Source organism: Erpetoichthys calabaricus, chromosome 17 (assembly GCF_900747795.2).
Source record: "Erpetoichthys calabaricus chromosome 17, fErpCal1.3, whole genome shotgun sequence".
Classification (NCBI taxonomy): Eukaryota; Metazoa; Chordata; class Cladistia; order Polypteriformes; family Polypteridae; genus Erpetoichthys; species Erpetoichthys calabaricus.
Genome location: NC_041410.2, coordinates 82,151,342 through 82,169,104, shown reverse-complemented (window position 1 = coordinate 82,169,104; position 17,763 = coordinate 82,151,342). Strand labels below are relative to the sequence as shown.

At 42.3% G+C, this 17,763-nt stretch overlaps 2 protein-coding genes across 2 annotated transcripts in view; one reads left to right on the top strand and one right to left on the bottom strand.

Moving 5' to 3' along the window:
* The window catches only part of LOC114667785 (probable DNA double-strand break repair Rad50 ATPase), a 79,867-nt gene extending 68,718 nt beyond the window's left edge, over window positions 1-11,149 (bottom strand). Inside the window, exon 1 of the mRNA XM_051920928.1 lies at window positions 11,042-11,149. The gene's annotated coding sequence lies outside the window, so the exon portion shown is untranslated. The remainder of the gene's footprint in view (window positions 1-11,041) is intronic.
* LOC114667467 (nuclear receptor subfamily 5 group A member 2-like) overlaps window positions 1-17,763 on the top strand; it is a 41,956-nt gene that overhangs the window by 20,169 nt on the left and 4,024 nt on the right. The window contains exons 3-6 of the mRNA XM_051920903.1: window positions 3,227-3,368; window positions 10,043-10,656; window positions 11,071-11,190; window positions 16,357-16,504. Coding sequence (XP_051776863.1) covers window positions 3,227-3,368; window positions 10,043-10,656; window positions 11,071-11,190; window positions 16,357-16,504 — 1,024 coding nt within the window. The remainder of the gene's footprint in view (window positions 1-3,226; window positions 3,369-10,042; window positions 10,657-11,070; window positions 11,191-16,356; window positions 16,505-17,763) is intronic.

The following is a 17,763-nucleotide window of genomic DNA, read 5'->3' as shown; positions in this document are numbered from 1 at the left end:
GGCTATTTATATTGATTTGCATATTCAAAGAGGCATAATTCTGGGAGGAGTTGGGGCAGGACAGAAGGCGCGTGCATGTGCGTTACTTTTCACGCTGATCGGGATTTATGTAGCGGAAGAACGTGGAAGTTTGCGTACGTACAGATTCCTGCATCTGGATTTTTCTGTGTGTACGCACAATCCCGCTTTTGTGCTTACGCCATGTTATAGTGTGAGTTCTACGCACGGCCTTCTACATGAGGCCCCAGGTCTAGATGTAAAAAAAACACTTCATATTTCTGCTGACCTCATGCTGCCAGCAAACCCCTGGACATACAGTGGTTAGTGCTACTACCAGATGTGCAGTGTGTAGTTCAAGTCGTGCCATGGATGTAGACTACAAGTTGTGTTCATGTTATCATGGCTTGTCCTTTTTCAAAACTCAAAGCTAATGGACTCTAAACTTAAGGTACTGGTGTTTCAGTTTGGGCAGCCCATAGTGGAGTATCTGTTGGTGAAGAAACATTCACTGATCTCGACATTGCCAATGAGGCATGGAGTCAATGGAGGGTCTGATCGGGGTGCCCGAGAGACTGAGTGAGGAGTCCGAGTGTCTGGACTTCAGTGTCCCGATTAAAGCCAAGAGCCAGGCCTTTATTGGCCAGCCATCAGCCGTGTGTCGGTCTGCGGAGAGAGTGTCGACCTCGTTGAGAGGTTTAATTACATTGGCAGTGACATTCATGTCTCTGGTGACTCTTCCTATGAAGTCAGAGGATGGATTGGGGCAGCAATGAGGTCACCGGAAAAGGGTGTGTGGCGCTCCTGATATTTATGCAAAAGGACAGAGGTCCAAGTCTTTAGAGTCCTGGTGGTTCCTGTCTTGCGGTATGCTTGGTGACATGGATGCTATCCAGTGACATGAGACAAAGATTGGACTCCTTCGGTACTGTCTCTTTCCGGAGAATCCTTGGGTACCGCTGGTTTGACTTTCGTGTCGAACACCACAAGGGGTGATCTGGCTCACAGGATACTCATTGCCGAGAACCAGAGTAGCTGGACCAGGCCAAGGGATACCCACGTAACACCTGGCTGCAGCAGATAGATGTTCATTGCCCGGGGGTTGGACTGGATCACGTGTCTGCCTGGGGGGTTGCAAACAAGGATCCCGAGCTATTTCATCGTGTGGCGAGTGTGGTAACACACAATACCAGTACATGCTCACGAACCTGACCTGACAGTCTGGACAGCAGCTACATTGGTGAGGCTCTCGCTTAACATTTCAATCCCTATGACTGCATTTGGTCAGATGATGACGATGTTAGAGGGTACCACAATGATCTGATGCCAATCAAGTCAGACCAAGCACCCATTGCTTGGTAATTTTTTTAGTGATACAAACAGTGCATAATTTAGTACAGTAAGTAAATGCTCATGTTAGAGAAAAAATATGGTATGGCCCTACTACAACTTCCATGCCAAAACCACTACTGCAAATCCATTGCTAATGATGGCCTTGAATTCCTCTAACACCTTAAAATGTTTCAGCATTTCTAACTTCCTTTAAATATACAGTCATATGAAAAAGTTTGGGAAGCCCTCTAAATTCTTTGGATTTTTGTTTATCATTGGCTGAGCTTTCAAAGTACCAACTTCCTTTTAATATATGACATGCCTTATGGTAACAGTAGTATTTCAGCAGTGACATTAAGTTTACTGGATTAACAAAAAATATGCAATATGCATCATAACAAAAATAGGTGCATAAATTTGGGCATCCCAACAGAGATATGACATCAATACTTTGTTGAGCCTCCTTTTGCAAATCTAACAGCCTCTAGCCGCTGTCCTCCTATAGCCTTTGATGAGTGTCTGGATTCTGGATAGAGGTATTTCTGTCCATTCTTCCATACAAAATCTCTCCAGTTCAGTTCAATTTGATGGCTGCCGAGCATGGACAGCCTGCTTCAAACCATCCCATGGATTTTCGATGATATTTAATTCAGGAGACTGACACGGCCATTCCAGAACATTGTACTTCTCCCTCTGCATGAATGCCTTTGTAGATTTCGAACTGTGTTTTGGGGTCATTGTCTTGTTGGAATATCCAACCCCTGCGTAACTTCAACTTTCTGACTGATGCTTGAACATTATACTGAAGAATTTGTTGATATTGGGTTGAATTCATCTGACCCTCAACTTTAACAAGAGCCCCAGCCCCACAGCATGATGGAACCTCCGCCAAATTTGACAGTAGGTAGCAGGTATTTTTCTTGGAATGCGGTGTTCTTCTTCCGCCATGCAAAGCTCTTTTTGTTCTGACCAAATAACTCAATTTTTGTCTCATCAGTCCAAAGCACTTTGTTCCAAAATGAATCTAGCTTGTCTAGATGAGCATTTGCATACAACAAGCGACTGTTTGTGGCACGAGTGCAGAAAGAGCTTCTTTCTCATCACCCTGCCATACAGATGTTCTTTGTGCAAATTGCGCTGAATTGTAGAACGACGTACAGATACACCATCTGCAGCGAGATGTTCTTTTACGTCTTTGGAGGTGATCTGTGGGTTGTCTGTAACCATTCTCACAATTCTGCACATACAGTATGCCACTCCTGGATTTTTCTTGGCCTGCTAGACCTGCTGGGTTTAACAGCAACTGTGCCTGTGGCCTTCCTTTTCCTGATGACATTCCTGACAGTTTAAACCTCTGAGATGGCTTTTTGTAGCCTTCCCCTAAACCAGGAGACTCAACAATCTTTGTTTTCAGATCTTTTGAGAGTTGCTTTGAGGATCCCATGCTGTCACTCTTCAGCGGAGAGTCAAAGGGAAGCACAACTTGTAATTGACCACCTTAAATACCTTTTCACATGATTGTCTCTGAAGTTCAAGGCTTAACGAGCTCATCCAACCAATTTGGTGTTGCAAGTAATCAGCATTGAGCAGTGACAGGCATTCAAATCAGCAAAATTACAAGGGGACCCACATTTGTGCACAGCCAGTTTTTCACGCTTGATTTAATTTCATACAACTAAATACTGCTTCACTAAAAATGTTTGTTCGGAAAACACCGCAGTACTCCGATGTTCCTAGGAAATGAAAGACATACCACTTATCTTTTTAGTTGAAAGGAGAGTCAATTATTATGCAGGCTGAGAGGGGTTCCCAAACTTTTTCATATGACTGTACCTTGTAAACTGTCAAAAGTTGTTTCATGATAAGTTACCAATTTATGTCTCTATTTCTTTTTGAGGGCTTCTTTAAACGGACAGTACAAAATAATAAGCACTACATTTGTGTGGAAGAACAAAGCTGCCCCATTGATAAAACTCAAAGGAAGAGATGTCCTTCCTGTCGCTTTCAGAAGTGCTTGAGTGTTGGAATGAAACCTGAAGGTAAGCAGGGGCACAGATCTACTTCAATGGCAGCACACACCACCTACACAATTGAAAAGCAACGCAGTGAATGTATCTAAGCAGGCATCCCACTGGTCCCCTTCCACCTTCTTCAATGATTAACTGCCTCAGTGATATAAAAGATTATCTTATGGTATATCAGGATAAGACTGTGATCATGTTGACAGTGTCCAAGGCTGAACTTTCAAAGGTCAGCTCTGAGCTTAGATGATAGCATAGTTAGTCCTTCCAGTAGAGCTGGTAATCCTGGGGTTATTTCTGATTCCACATTCTCTCTCCCAACACATATTAATTCTCTAACTAAGGTTGTGTTCTATCACTTCAGAATTATTGTTGGTCTCCACTTTTGACTTACCTTCCATGACGCTGAGATCCTAAGTAATGCTTTAATTAACTCACATCTGCATTACTCTGATTCATTATATACTGGTCTCTCTTCCAAATCTCTCTCTCTCTATAATTGAGATATATAGATAAATAAACGTCTGCGTGTGTGTGTGTTTGTGTCTGGCCCGGAAGTGCGAGGCTACTACAGCATGAAGCTTGGCGAGCCGGGCCCAAGTCAATGAGTCAGAAGAAGAAAGCAACTGTGTTGCCAAAGTAAAACTGCAAAGAAAAGAGAAAAATCTCTTATGCAAGCGAGATGAGCACATCAGCAAAATGAAACCTAGGAGAGAGAAGCCCAAAGTAGTTCTTTTCAATTACCTGACATGATTTCAATAGTATCTGGGACCCAGGGCTTTTTACAGCTAGTATATATATATATATATTATATATATATATAATCCATCGCCTGTCTGTATATCTATCCGCTTTTCACGAGAGAACTACTTAACGGATTTTGATCAGGATTTTTTCCTATAATTTGCTTGAACATTCCAGTTGGATTTGTTCGCTTGTGGTATGGATTTATTTGCGCGAATCCGAGAGAGATGCAGAGGGGAAGGGGGCACTCAGGCGCCAGCCTCAGGGTGTACCTTACCTCTGCTTGGCTAGCGTACAAGAACTAATTAACGGATTTAGATTGTGTTTTTTCTATAATTTGGTTGAACATTCTGGTTGATTTTGCGACTTCTCTCATCGCGCCAAGAATCACAGTTCGCTTGCAGGAGTGATATATTCACGCTAATCCGAGAGAGGTTGCAGGCTGAGGGGAGAGGGAAGCGTGACGTCAGGAGTGGGGAGCCAGAGAGGGCCCTCCTCACTCACACGCCAGCCTGCGTTTGAGTCACTGTACCTTTACGTTTTGGAGTATATCATGCCTCCGCTTAGCTAGCAGTTTGTTTATTGTCTTTTAAAGTTTGTCCTGTTTCACTCCTATGTGGGTGGAGCCGTGGGGGACGACTAGTCACTCAATAAATTGCGATAGATAGATAGATAGATAGATAGATAGATAGATAGATAGATAGATAGATAGATAGATAGATAGATAGATAGATAGATAGATAGATAGGTGTGAGAGTCACTATATGTTAGATAGATAGATAGATAGATAGATAGATAGATAGATAGATAGATAGATAGATAGATACTTTATTAATACTTCCAAAACTCAGCAGCTAAAAAATCTGCACCTATCGCCCCTGCTTTTTTTCAGTTACATTGGCTCCCTATAATCATTCACATTCAATTTAAACCTCTCATACTTACATACACAGCATTTAATGGCCTTTCCCTTTCTTAATTTTCCTGTTCTTCAACTTTCTACTCCTGGTCGCTCCTTCTGGTGGTCTAGTGCCAGTCTTCTCTCTGTTCCCCACACAAACCTGTCTGCAGTCCTTTCGTTTGGCTTCTCCTAAATCGTGTGCGGCTTTAGATTTGCTGGGAAGAAACATGATTAGGCACTACACTTAAAAAGGAGCCGAAAGACGTCGCAATGGAGTAGCAATTGTCTGTATTTGTTTGTTTCAACATTTCACCCTCAATCAGATTAGTTTTTCTTGCCCTGGGCCTGCTTGTACATGTGATTTTGTCTTAGTTGGATATGTCTTCATCTGGAGAGCACTTCCAATAACTTCAAAACTTCACGTAACAACTGGAACTTGGTAGTACAATTCTTTTCACAATATTCAGGAGGCTGTTCACTTGATCATCATGCTTTGCATCCGTAGGAACCGGACGGATGGCGGATTGTATTGCAAGTGTTTTGTGCTCAGTGTGTCGAGTTTCATTTCGTTCAGTGTTACATAATTATCACTGTAGGGGAAATTTGGTGGGATCTGCAGAAAGAAATATGTCCTAACTAGGATCTCTCCGAGTCAGGAATCAGGCAGGAGGAAACTTGTTCATTGCGTCTTTTCTTTTCTGAAGAGGGAGCATCCCGTTACAGCAGCCCACTAAGGGACATGGCCCTGACCAGAGGCTGTCAGCAAATGATCACGGCACAGAGACAGAGTCATTCTTATAGATGACTGAATTTGCATAACAGACCTGAATTCATGTTACCTCTCATTGGTTCCCTGGCTTGCGTACACTCTGATTGGTTAAAAGACATGACGTATTTGCAGCAAACAGCATAACCCCAAAAAAAAAGTCATCTTACTATATTTTGGTTCCTTGCAATACTTTCCAATACCTCGATTTCCTCTGTATGTGACATCTGTCAAGTCTTACTGGGTACACGATAGCCAGCCAACTTCAGGCATCACCGAGAACAACCTTCTTGTTCTTTGTTGTTCACCTGACGTTTATCTGGTTTTCAGATACGCTTGATAAAGTTTAACATTTAGTAATCTTTTTATACTACTTATAAGATAGTGTAAATACTACATTTTAATGTAGAAAAGCATACCAAAACACTTTATATGCAATAACTATATTGCCCCCTAAATGACTACACACCCATAAAGTCTAATTCTTCTTCCACATTTGTTAATTGTTTTTTCCTACTTTATTTGTTTAAGATAATCTTTTTTATTAATTCATTTGTACTGCTGTGTTACACATTTTTTTTTTTGAGCGGGTCAAGGCTACGTGCGCTTGTGGGCTCCCGGGAAATACACTCAACAAATCACTATTTTAGGACAGCGTGAATCCGAGCGCCTTGTAACTGCTACAAAACGAAAAACCAAATATGTAGTGCAAATCAGCCCTCCTCATGCACAGTGTGGAAGGTTTGAAACACTGACTCGTACATTTTGGAATAAGCACAGGGCCAGAGCAGTGCATTTAGGACCGAAGCCAGAATGCACTTCTCTACGCAAAAAGATGTGGGAATTTGTAACAAACTACCGGGTCACGAAATTGAATCAGAAACCCTGACATCCTTTAAAAAGAATCTGCAGGAGATACTGGGACGGCTTATCTGTTAGCTAAACAAATAGCCAAAAATAATGAGTTACAACAATCGCTGATTTTTGAGTGGTAACCATTCAGACCATCAAGCCTGTTTGTCATTTTTAAACTATTTAATACATTTTTCTGTGATTTCTAATTTTTTGTCACTGCCATTTTCTGATCATTTCCTCATGGTCAAGGCCATAATGGTTGTAGTAGCTATGCTTACTACTGTTCAGAGGAGAAGATGCATTATCACTTCCTGCTTTGTTAATAATATGGTGATGCACTGAGCTCAGTATCATAGCTACCATGCACATTTCTTTCGTGTTTTTGCATTTGAGATCTTCTGGACCACAGTACAGACATAGTCCACCTGCTTCTTTTAGTCTCTGCCAACATTCCAAAATTGTCTACTCACAAAATGAAAATGTCATGAGAATCAATGTTCGATGAATCAGCTTGGAAAAACTACTGTCAAAAAGCAAAGTAGAAACAGAAATGGCCAAGCATTATTAGCTAGATGTCAAATTCAAAGTTCAGAAAACTTGTTTGAGGGAGGAAGCTGTAACTGAAACCAAAGTTCAAAACTGTGACTCATGCCAATATGAAAATAAGAAGGTGAGAACTAGAAGGCAAGCTGCCAAAACAATCGAGACTCAAAACCGTGCTACACGCTAAAGGTGAGTTGTCAGCTAAACCTCGACACAAGACGGAGTCAAAAATCAAGACATTAAAACACGGTTTAAACTGCCGGAGCGTCCAAGCAGCCCAGTCACAAAATGTTGGGACTACAAAAAGAGCAGCAGGATGCCTTTAAAAATCTTGGTTTTGCTCTTTGACGTCTCACTCCTTTTGATCTCCTTTTTGCCAACTTCTGCAATACTTTTTTGATCACTCTAATGGTACTTTTCCCCTCAGGTTAGGTCCTTGTTTCCCTTTTATCAACTGTCCTTTTCTGTACATCTGCCATTTTCTTTATGCCAGCACCAGGCAGAAAAGTTAAGAGAGAGCATAATCTGGTTTGAAATTTGTTGTTGTTTTAATTGTTCCGGGACTACAGATTCTCATAGCGTATAGTCCATTATTGTGTAAATCCACGTTTTGTGCTTTGAATGATGCAAATGCGAAAAGACTTTGTTGTTTACAATACAATACAATACAATACAGTTTATTTTTGTATAGCCCAAAATCACACAGGAAGTGCCGCAATGGGCTTTAACAGGCCCTGCCTCTTGACAGCCCCCCAGCCTTGACTCTCTAAGAAGACAAGGAAAAACTCCCAAAAAAACCTAGTAGGGAAAAATGGAAGAAACCTTGGGAAAGGCAGTTCAGAGAGAGACCCCTTTCCAGGTAGATTGGGCGTGCAGTGGGTGTCAAAAGAAGGGGGTCAATACAATACAGTACAGTACACAGAACAATTTCTGAATATAGTAAGAAATAAAAAAAAAAATATATATATAAATTTTAGAAGTACAGAGCAGAATTTACTCTTTGCCTTTTATTTCGGATCTTGATTTGTCCTGCTATTTTTTCAATTACCCCTGTCTGATGATTAATCACCTTTTGTTTGCGGTAATGCGATCTTTTCTATGTGTTCTTTGATACTGTAGCGACTGATATGATAAAATGTCACAAACGTCTTCCTTGAACAATCGCTGACTTTCTAACCCCAAACACAACTTTCTAGCACCCTCTCCAACGCCCCTCCTTACCGCATCAAATCAATACCCCGCCATCAGTCTTCCGTGCTGTACTCCGTCCTCCCTCAATCGGACCTAACAGTCACTTAAAACCAAAAAGCCCTCAACCTGGCTGGGACGCTACAATACTTGTGGATTTAACTGCTTTCATATTCTGTACCTTTCTCTGCATGTGTATCGCGCCATCATTTGTTTGAGCATGTCGAATTCCACTGCTTTCATAATCTCTTATCTGCCTTTGGGTCTCTATTCTCCGTATTGTCCTTATACGCTTTATATGTGCTGAGAGCACATGATCTGTGTGTACCACATGACTGAGTGTTTTTTGATGGGTGAGCTCTGATATGATGAGCTCGTTCGTCTTGGAGCCATGCCCGCTTTGCTTGCGGCATTTCAGACGCGTGTTGTAGGCACCTGCGTTCATTGATTTTATCCAGCCGGGTTCGTGTTTGTATATCCGTCAGTCGAGCTTGTTCGTTTTGAACCCGTGTCTGCTGTGCTTCCGCAGTTTCAGACACGCGTTGTAGGCGCCTGCGTTCATTGATCTTATCCAGGTGAGCTCGTGTTTGTATCGTTGAGCTGTATTGTGTTTGAATTCGGTGTAAAGCATGCAGCGGTTTGTACAATCCCAAGCAGCACATTACTCCTCACTTCACTCTGCAGTAGTGCCACGCACAATATGGCGGTGACACCTGCGCCTTCCGTAGTAGTGCCACCCACAATATGGCGGTGACGCCTGCGCCTTTTGTACCATCTTTGTGGACCGCCGTAGCCTCTTCCGTTTGAATCTGGGCTGCAGCACAGAATCCTCTTTTTGGCGTGGCTGTGTCGGTAGTCGTTAGCTATGGGTGCCTTGTTGCTTCATTTCTCATTCACGTCTGTTGAGCGGTTTCGTTTTTGGGCCGTGAGTCCTTCGTTCGCGGTGGATACGACTTCGATTGCGGTTTATGAGACGTGCGCTGTACGCGCCTGCGCAGTACGTCTCATGGTCCCATCGCCGTGTACCTGCGTCCACCATGCCATCCGGTTTACCATTCTCGGTTAGTAATATGGATACTATTAAGTGTGCACAATTTTGTTAATTGAATTAATTTTGTTAGTTCTGCTTATCACAATGCCATTTTGTTTTGCTTATGGTTGCCACCACTGGGCTCCTTTTGGTGAGGACACTACTCCCCATTGCTGGAGGGCACACAGTCCCTCAAGTTGTGCCTTTTGACGTCACCAACACAACTTTTTTTTTTTTTTTTTTACAAGCTGAAAGCACAGATGTGGATTCATCCGATGATTGCGGATGATGAATACTGGTCTTGAAAGCTTTATCCAGTCCTGCGTGCTTTGGAGTTTGGTTAGTGTTTGGGCTTTGGTGACAGCTATTCTGTTCTTTCTTACATTTATACTTAAAATTCAGGACACCATCCATTTCAAATTCCAGTGCTGCTCCGTTTACTGCTAGAAGAACATTCAATTCCCACATTCATTCTGAATTGTTAGTCTTGCTAACCGCAAGATGCTAAAACGTGAATGTTAGCACATGACAATTTCTGAACGAGCATAATAATTGGATAAAATGAGCAGTTATGTTAATGTATGTCTTGAAAGAGTCTTTTCTGCTTTAAGCGGAATAATACACTTATCCATGTCTCCATTTTTTCCCTCCATTCATCTCCCCAGCCATCAGAGCAGACCGAATGCGAGGTGGGAGAAACAAATTCAGCTCACTGTACAGAAGAGATCGTCAGATGAAGCAGCAAAAGAAAGGCCTGGACAAAGCTTTGCAAGCAGTGAAACTGGAGGAGCAGGGTGTACCATACAACGTCCACCCTGACCCCTCAGCACTGGCAGCCATCAGTTACATGCCAAGAGTAACGTCCCATCAATGTATGTTCCCTGCTACCGAAGAGCCTATCCGGTGTTCAAACAACACAAGCCCCTCAGATGTCCCATTCTTCATACCACCCCTATATGACGCACACAGCTGTCAGCAGAAATCTGCAAGTTCTAGTCTTGTCTCTATTCTGTCTCCTGCATCCATCCCAGCTAGCATCAATAATTCCTCTCCCGTGTACCCTGGACCTGCTTCCAGTTTGATTCTGGAGATGTTAAAATGTGAAGTAGAGGACTACAAGCTGCGTTCCAAGGTGCTCAGTCATCTGCAGAAAGACCAAACCACCTGTGGGAAACACGACTGTCACAGCACCTTTAGAACAATCTGTCGTGTGGCAGAGCAGACGCTCTTTGCTCTGGTGGAGTGGGCCAGAGGCTGCTGTTTCTTCAAGGAAATTAAGGTATTGCAAAGCAGGGATGTCTTCCAAAAAACCCCAGATGGGTATAATTTCTCTCACAAAGCCATGGAAGCAGGACTGAATCCCACCAGCCTGCCCAGCGGAGGTACATCAGAAGGCAGCCTAGATTCCACTACAATGGCAGGCTTCGGCCTACACCAGTCATTTTGTGTTTTATATTATTTGAAGTTAATTTGCAGAGATCTAATCTCACTTTGAAATTAAAGACTTTCTGTTGATCACTGTCAAAAATCCAAAATAAATCCAGTGTGATTCAATGTTACGTAATAATAAAATGTGAGAACATCTAAGGGGGTGAATACTTTTCATAGGCCAATTATAATGCAAGAATCATTTAAAAACACACTTCACAAGTTACTCGGCTCACCTCCACTCTGATTCATTTGTGCCTTTTAGGTTGAGGACCAGATGAAGCTCTTACAGAACTGCTGGAGTGAACTTCTCGTCATCGACCACCTCTACCGTCAGGTTACCTATGGAAGAGAAGGGTACATACTGCTGGTTACAGGGCAGCAGGTAATGAAACAAACTGGACAAGATTTATTTATTTTTTAATATTAGTTGAAAATGACTTGCAGATTGTATAAATTTTAAGTCTTCTGAAAGCTGGTCAAGAAATAAACTGCTGTATTTTATATGTATACACAGAGAACTTGCAGTTATCAGTTGTTTTCATGTACTGCCAAATCACATTATATACAGCAGGGGTCCCCAACTCCGGTCCTTGAGGACCACAGTAGCTGCAGGTTTTCATTCTAACCCTTTTCTTAATTAGTGACCCGTTTTTGCACTAAATTAACTTCTTTTGAATTAATTTTAATTGACTTACTCTAAGACTCAGACCCCTTAATTGTTTTTTTTATCCTTAATTCGCTGCTAAACAATGAGATACAAAATGAGCCAAAACACGAGAAGCAAAACTGTGTCCTTCATACAATATCTGAAAATAAAGAAAGATGAAGATCTCAGGAATCCCCAAAACATTTTAACAGTCTTCTAAAATTATTAATTTTTCACTTTTCTAAGAGCAATGTCTGCTATTGCACAATATGAGCAGTACCAAGCCATGGAATTAAAGAACGGGTTTAATTAACGACAAGACTCAGTGGCTAATTAAGCAACTGGTTGTGGAGTTTGAGGCCCTGACAGTTGGTCTTCTTCACATTTCACTTCTGTTTGGGTGCCATGTAAGTAAAGAAATGAAGAAATTCAGAGGAACAAATCTAAGAAAAAAAAAGAATTAAAAAGAAAGGAAAAGGAGTTAATAAGCAGCAAAAACTGGTCACCAATTAAGAAAAGGGTTAGAATGAAAACCAGCAGCCACTACAGCCCTCCAGGACCAGAGTTGGGGACTACCGATATACAATGATTTTTTACTGTTAAAATAATTGCAAAGTGCAAAAAACTGGGGGTGGCTATATTAACCATTCAGATCCCCCTGTAGGCCTCAAAACCAAAACTGTGGGGACTAACTAAAAATATTTTTTAGAAACATGTTATGTTACAATTTGCTCAGCACCCAGACTCAATTACTAACTCAGAAGACAGTCATTGTTGGGGCCTTTCACTTTATTTTAACCCCTCAGATCCCTTGACCTAATGATGTCTATGCAGTTTGTGTTCCTAACTTGAGCTGGCTCATCTACAAAAATGAATTTATTTTGGAGCAAAGTAGTTTTGGCAGACGTGACGGCTCTGTACGTGGTGGCTGGCTGAACCCTCAGTATTCCATATTGCCTGCTATACATTTAAACAGCAATTGTGTCATTACAAGTGGCAGGTGATGGCAGCTACCCGCTCAGATACTGGTACATTACACTTTTCCCCCAGAACGGTGAGGAGAGGCACAATAATCCTGTGCATCATCTTGTACCCTTAGCTGCAGAGCACAGCCCGATACTCTTCAATGTAGGTTATGGGGTCTCAGTTCGTCAGGAGAGAGTCAGCTTTACCAGCCGCATAAGTTCTGCAGCATCGTGACTGCATATGTATGAGCTGAATCTATACATGGATGTTTCAGAGCAGCATTTGAGGGACATTCACATACACATTAACAAGGCGACTGTGATCTATAATGGATTATAAATGTGCATACGTTTGGTTTCAGAAAACTTTTGGCATGCACATATATTCACAAAAATGTTTATAAATGAGGCCCCTGGTCTGTGGCAGGGTGTCATTAAAAATGTTTCACTTAGTCTAACTCTGTTACAATAGGTCAGCTGCATCCCCCCTCCTTTGCTACTGCATTTGGCGAGGCGCCTGGGCATAGTTGTCATACAGTCGGTCCAATCTGACAGACTGCAGCTTGTAACTCCTTCCGAGTACCAATAGGTTTCCCTCGCTCGCTTTCGCCGACCTGCTCTATTCACATTTCCAGCTCTGCCATACTCTTTCAGTTTCTCAATGACCGATTTACAGTAACTGGAGCCCAAAGATATTCATTGGCTTGGACATTTTCTTGTCTCTATCCAAACTTATACTTTTCAAAATCGACTTTTTCCATGCAGTTGATTGCAGTGTTCTTGTGGATTCATTGTGTAGGTTAGATGACCATATGTAACTCACCACCATTTAGCCTTTCTAGATGAGGTGCATTTAGACTGCAGTCAAGAAAAAAAAAACCCAAAGAGACACTCGCCCTTGGGCTAATCATGTGACATCTAAAACCAATGGACGGCGACCCTGATGAGTTACGGGGTGTTGTATTAAAGAGGGCACTTACATACAGTGCATCCGGAAAGTATTCACAGCACATCACTTTTTCCACATTTTGTTATGTTACAGCCTTATTCCAAAATGGATTAAATTCATTTTTTTCCTCAGAATTCTACACACAACACCCCTTAATGACAACGTGAAAAAAGATTACTTGAGGTTTTTGCAAATTTATTAAAAGTAAAAAAATGGAAAAAGCACATGTACATAAGTATTCACAGCCTTTGCCATGAAGCTCGAAATTGAGCTCAGGTGCATCCTATTTCCCCTGATCATCCTTGAGATGTTTCTGCAGCTTAATTGGAGTCCACCTGTGGTAAACTCAGTTGACTGGACATGATTTGGAAAGGCACACACCTGTCTATATAAGGTCCCACAGCTGACAGTTCATGTCAGAGCACAAACCAAGCATGAAGTCAAAGGAATTGTCTGTAGTCCTCCGAGACAGGATTTTCTCTAGGCACAAATCTGGGGAAGGTTACAGAAAAATTTCTGCTGCTTTGAAGGTCCCAATGAGCACAGTGGCCTCCATCATCCATAAGTGGAAGAAGTTCGAAACCACCAGGACTCTTCCTAGAGCCGGCCGGCCATCTAAACTGAGCGATCGGGGGAGAAGGGCCTTAGTCAGGAAGGTGACCAAGAACCCAATGGTCACTCTGTCAGAGTTCCAGAGGTCCTCTGTGGAGAGAGGAGAACCTTCCAGAAGGACAACCATCTCTACAGCAATCCACCAATCAGGCCTGTATGGTAGAGTGGCCAGACGGAAGCCACTCCTTAGTAAAAGGCACATGGCAGCCCGTCTGGAGTTTGCCAAAAGGCACCTGAACGACTCTCAGACCATGAGAAAGAAAATTCTCTGGTCTGATGAGCCAAAGATTGAACTCTTTGGTGTGAATGCCAGGCGTCACGTTTGGAGGAAACCTGGCACCATCCCTACAGTGAAGCATGGTGGTGGCAGCATCAAGCTGTGGGGATGTTTTTCAGCGGCAGGAACTGGGAGACTAGTCACGATAAAGGGAAAGATGACTGCAGCAATGTACAGAGACATCCTGGATGAAAACCTGCTCCAGAGCACTCTGAACCTCAGACTGGGGCGACGGCTCATCTTCCAGCAGGACAACGACCCTAAGTACACAGCCAAGATATCAAAGGAGTGGCTTAAGGACAACTCTGTGAATGTCCTTGAGTGGCCCAGCCAGAGCCCAGACTTGAATCCGATTGAACATCTCTGGAGAGATCTTAAAATGGCTGTGCACCGACACTTCCCATCCAACCTGATGGAGCTTGAGAGGTGCTGCAAAAAGGAATGGGCGAAACTGGCCAAGGATAGGTGTGCCAAGCTTGTGGCATCATATTCAACAAGACTTGAGGCTGTAATTGCTGCCAAAGGTGCATCGACAAAGTATTGAGCAAAAGCTGTGAATACTTATGTACATGGGATTTCTGAGTTTTTTTTATTTTTAATAAATTTGCAAAAACCTCAAGTAAACTTTTTTCACGTTGTCATTATGGGGTGTTGTGTGTAGAATTCTGAGGAAAAAAATGAATTTAATCCATTTTGGAATAAGGCTGTAACATAACAAAATGTGGAAAAAGTGATGCGCTGTGAATACTTTCTGGATGCACTGTATATGGTCAAATGTTTTATATTTGTAATTAAATTTAGATCACTCCATTTTCAATGACATTTAAAGAGTCTTTTCTTTTTGTTTTGTGAAATGTTCTGGCTATGACGTTAATCTGCATCTAGCCCTGCATGTAGGCTTTCCAACCTGTAAGGAAAATGTGAGAGTTGGTGCCAGGATTTGCACTCCAGCCACCATAAACCTCAAGCTGTTCCATTCCATCTGCACTAGTGTGGTGCTGAGGTGGCACCTGCTGCACTCGGGTAGTTTATCATGTGGTGGGTGCGGCAGTGCGCTGTATCAGCATGTGCTCCTAAACCATGATGTGTGAAACAAGAGTTTAAAATTAAATTCACTGTGATTAAAAGTTTTATAAAAAAATAAAATGTGAAAACGTCCAAGCAGGTGAATTTTTTTTATATATATAAATTTAGGTACATCAAAAAAGTAACCAAAATGGACTTGTGTGTCCTTTTAGCCACTATTTTAATATCTGAACACAGGGTACAAATTTATATAACTGGAAGGAAAGCTGTCTCGGACTCACAAAGGAAACTTGCACTAACACCACAAATTAGAACTAAGCTATTAGCCTGCTGCCAGAGGCTTTTTTCACTACAAACAAGACCTCTGCCTGTGTTTCAACGGGACATTGACTGAATCAAATGTCAATGATTGGTGTTTGCATGTTTAAACCTATGGATGATTGAGTCAGCCTACTTATTCCCTGTTGCTTTTATACTTGTTAAAAAGTATAAAAACTAACTACATCTGCTTGTGTAACTTCTTCAAATGTTTACTAACGCATTTGTTATAGACTTCACATTTCTAGTTATAGTAAAGGGTGTTATCAGCCCAACTGATTGTATTTCCTTCATAGGCTACTACAGTTGACTTAATTTTACACACAAAAAACACAAAATGTTGCACTAAAGTGGTGCACAAAGAAGCAAAGCAAGAACACTTTCATGAAGTGTTTAACCTGAAGACCACCACTGGTGGAAAGAAACTGAGCAGATCACATTTTCCCCTCACTGAAGGCACTCAATGTTGAGACAGAGACCACAAACTCAGATGGGGGAAAAAGTAAATCATGGGTTCTAGGAATCCTTGGGGCATAAAAAGTAATAGAAATAATCTTGGAAGCCACTTTCAATCTACACTAGAAAAGTAACAATAGAAAAATCAACAGAGGCATGTCTCCTGGCTACCATTTGCTTCCAAGTAATTGCCCTACAAGTCGTTAAAAGGGGTGGGATGTGATCAGCAATTCCCCAAGACCCCCCTTTTAGGATGCTCCAGTGTGTAAAGTTAACCACATCTCTCTGTTCTTATTTAGATTGAGGTGATGACACTTACCTCCCAGGCCAGCACGGTTTTGGCCGGTCTGGTAGCCCGGGCCCAGGGATTGGTGGCGAAGCTAAGAGTATTGCAGATGGACAAACAGGAGTTTGTGTGTCTCAAGTACCTAGTACTCTTCAATCCCGGTAAGCCAGGAAAGCAACACATTTCTAATACTCTACAACCTCAATGTCTAATGGGGGGTCAAGCTTAAATGAATGCTGCATTCACATGCTCTCCATGTTGTGACATTTCACCTTCACACTTCAGTGCGTTTCTAGGAATGTCTGGTTGGACTTTCCCGTGGAACAGAAAGTTGCTGTTAATTTGCTACTGAAAAAAAGGAAAATAAATGGAAATAAAAAACTAAATGTATATCAGCCGTTGGGCCACAAAAACAGCGTCTCTGGCTGAATGGGTTACATTTATTTGTATAATTAACAAATGTGAAAGGTTAGCATTAAGGCTCAACTCAGAGAATTTGGGAAGCTTTGTTTTCTTCAAAATTACCCGACGCTGAAAACTCCTACTGTCTGTCCAAGAGCATGTGAACGCAGCATTTGGGTTGATTGGGGGGGGGTTGGGGGGAGATAATACTCAAAAGAAGTTAGCAGAAGTATCTTCACAGTCTAACTCTGTTCTATAAATCAGCAGTTCTCAAAGTGTGGACCTCTAGGTGACAGTATTGTGTCTGACCAAAGGGACATTAAAATCACCGATTAAAAACTTTTAAAAGACCTCTGCTCTTACAAAATTCTAGCTTCCCAACGTCTAGTATGCAGTGGCTTGATCACAATTTGATTAAAACAAGACTTAACTCAGGACTGCAAATTTTAATTTTAATTTTATTTCAATGTAGGTCTTCGGTGTTGAACTCTGATTTTGCCATAAACAACTAAAATCAAAAAAGGCAAAATACATGAATGGCAGTTCAACTATTCCATCCATCCATTATCCAACGCTTATCCGAGGTTGGGTCACGGGGGCAGCAGCCTAAGCCGGGAAGCCCAGACCTCCCTCTCCCCGGCCACCTCCTCCAGCTCCTCTGGGAGGACCCCGAGGCTTTGCAAGGTAAGCCGGGAGATATAATCCCTGCAGCGTGTCCTTGGTCTGCCCCATGACCTTCTCCTAGTGGGGCATGCCCAGAACACCCCCCCAGGGGGCATCCTAACCAGATGCCTGAACCACCTCAACTGACTCCTCTTAATGCGGAGGAGCTGCGACTCTACTCAGAGTCTCTCCTGGATAATTGAACTCCTCACCCTAAGGGAAAGTCCAGCCACCCTGCGGAGAAAACATATTTCAGCCACTTGTATCCGGGATCTTGCTCTTTCGGTCACTACCCAAAGCTTGTGGCCATAGGTGAGGGTAGGAACGTAGATCGACTGGCAAATTGACTGCCTCG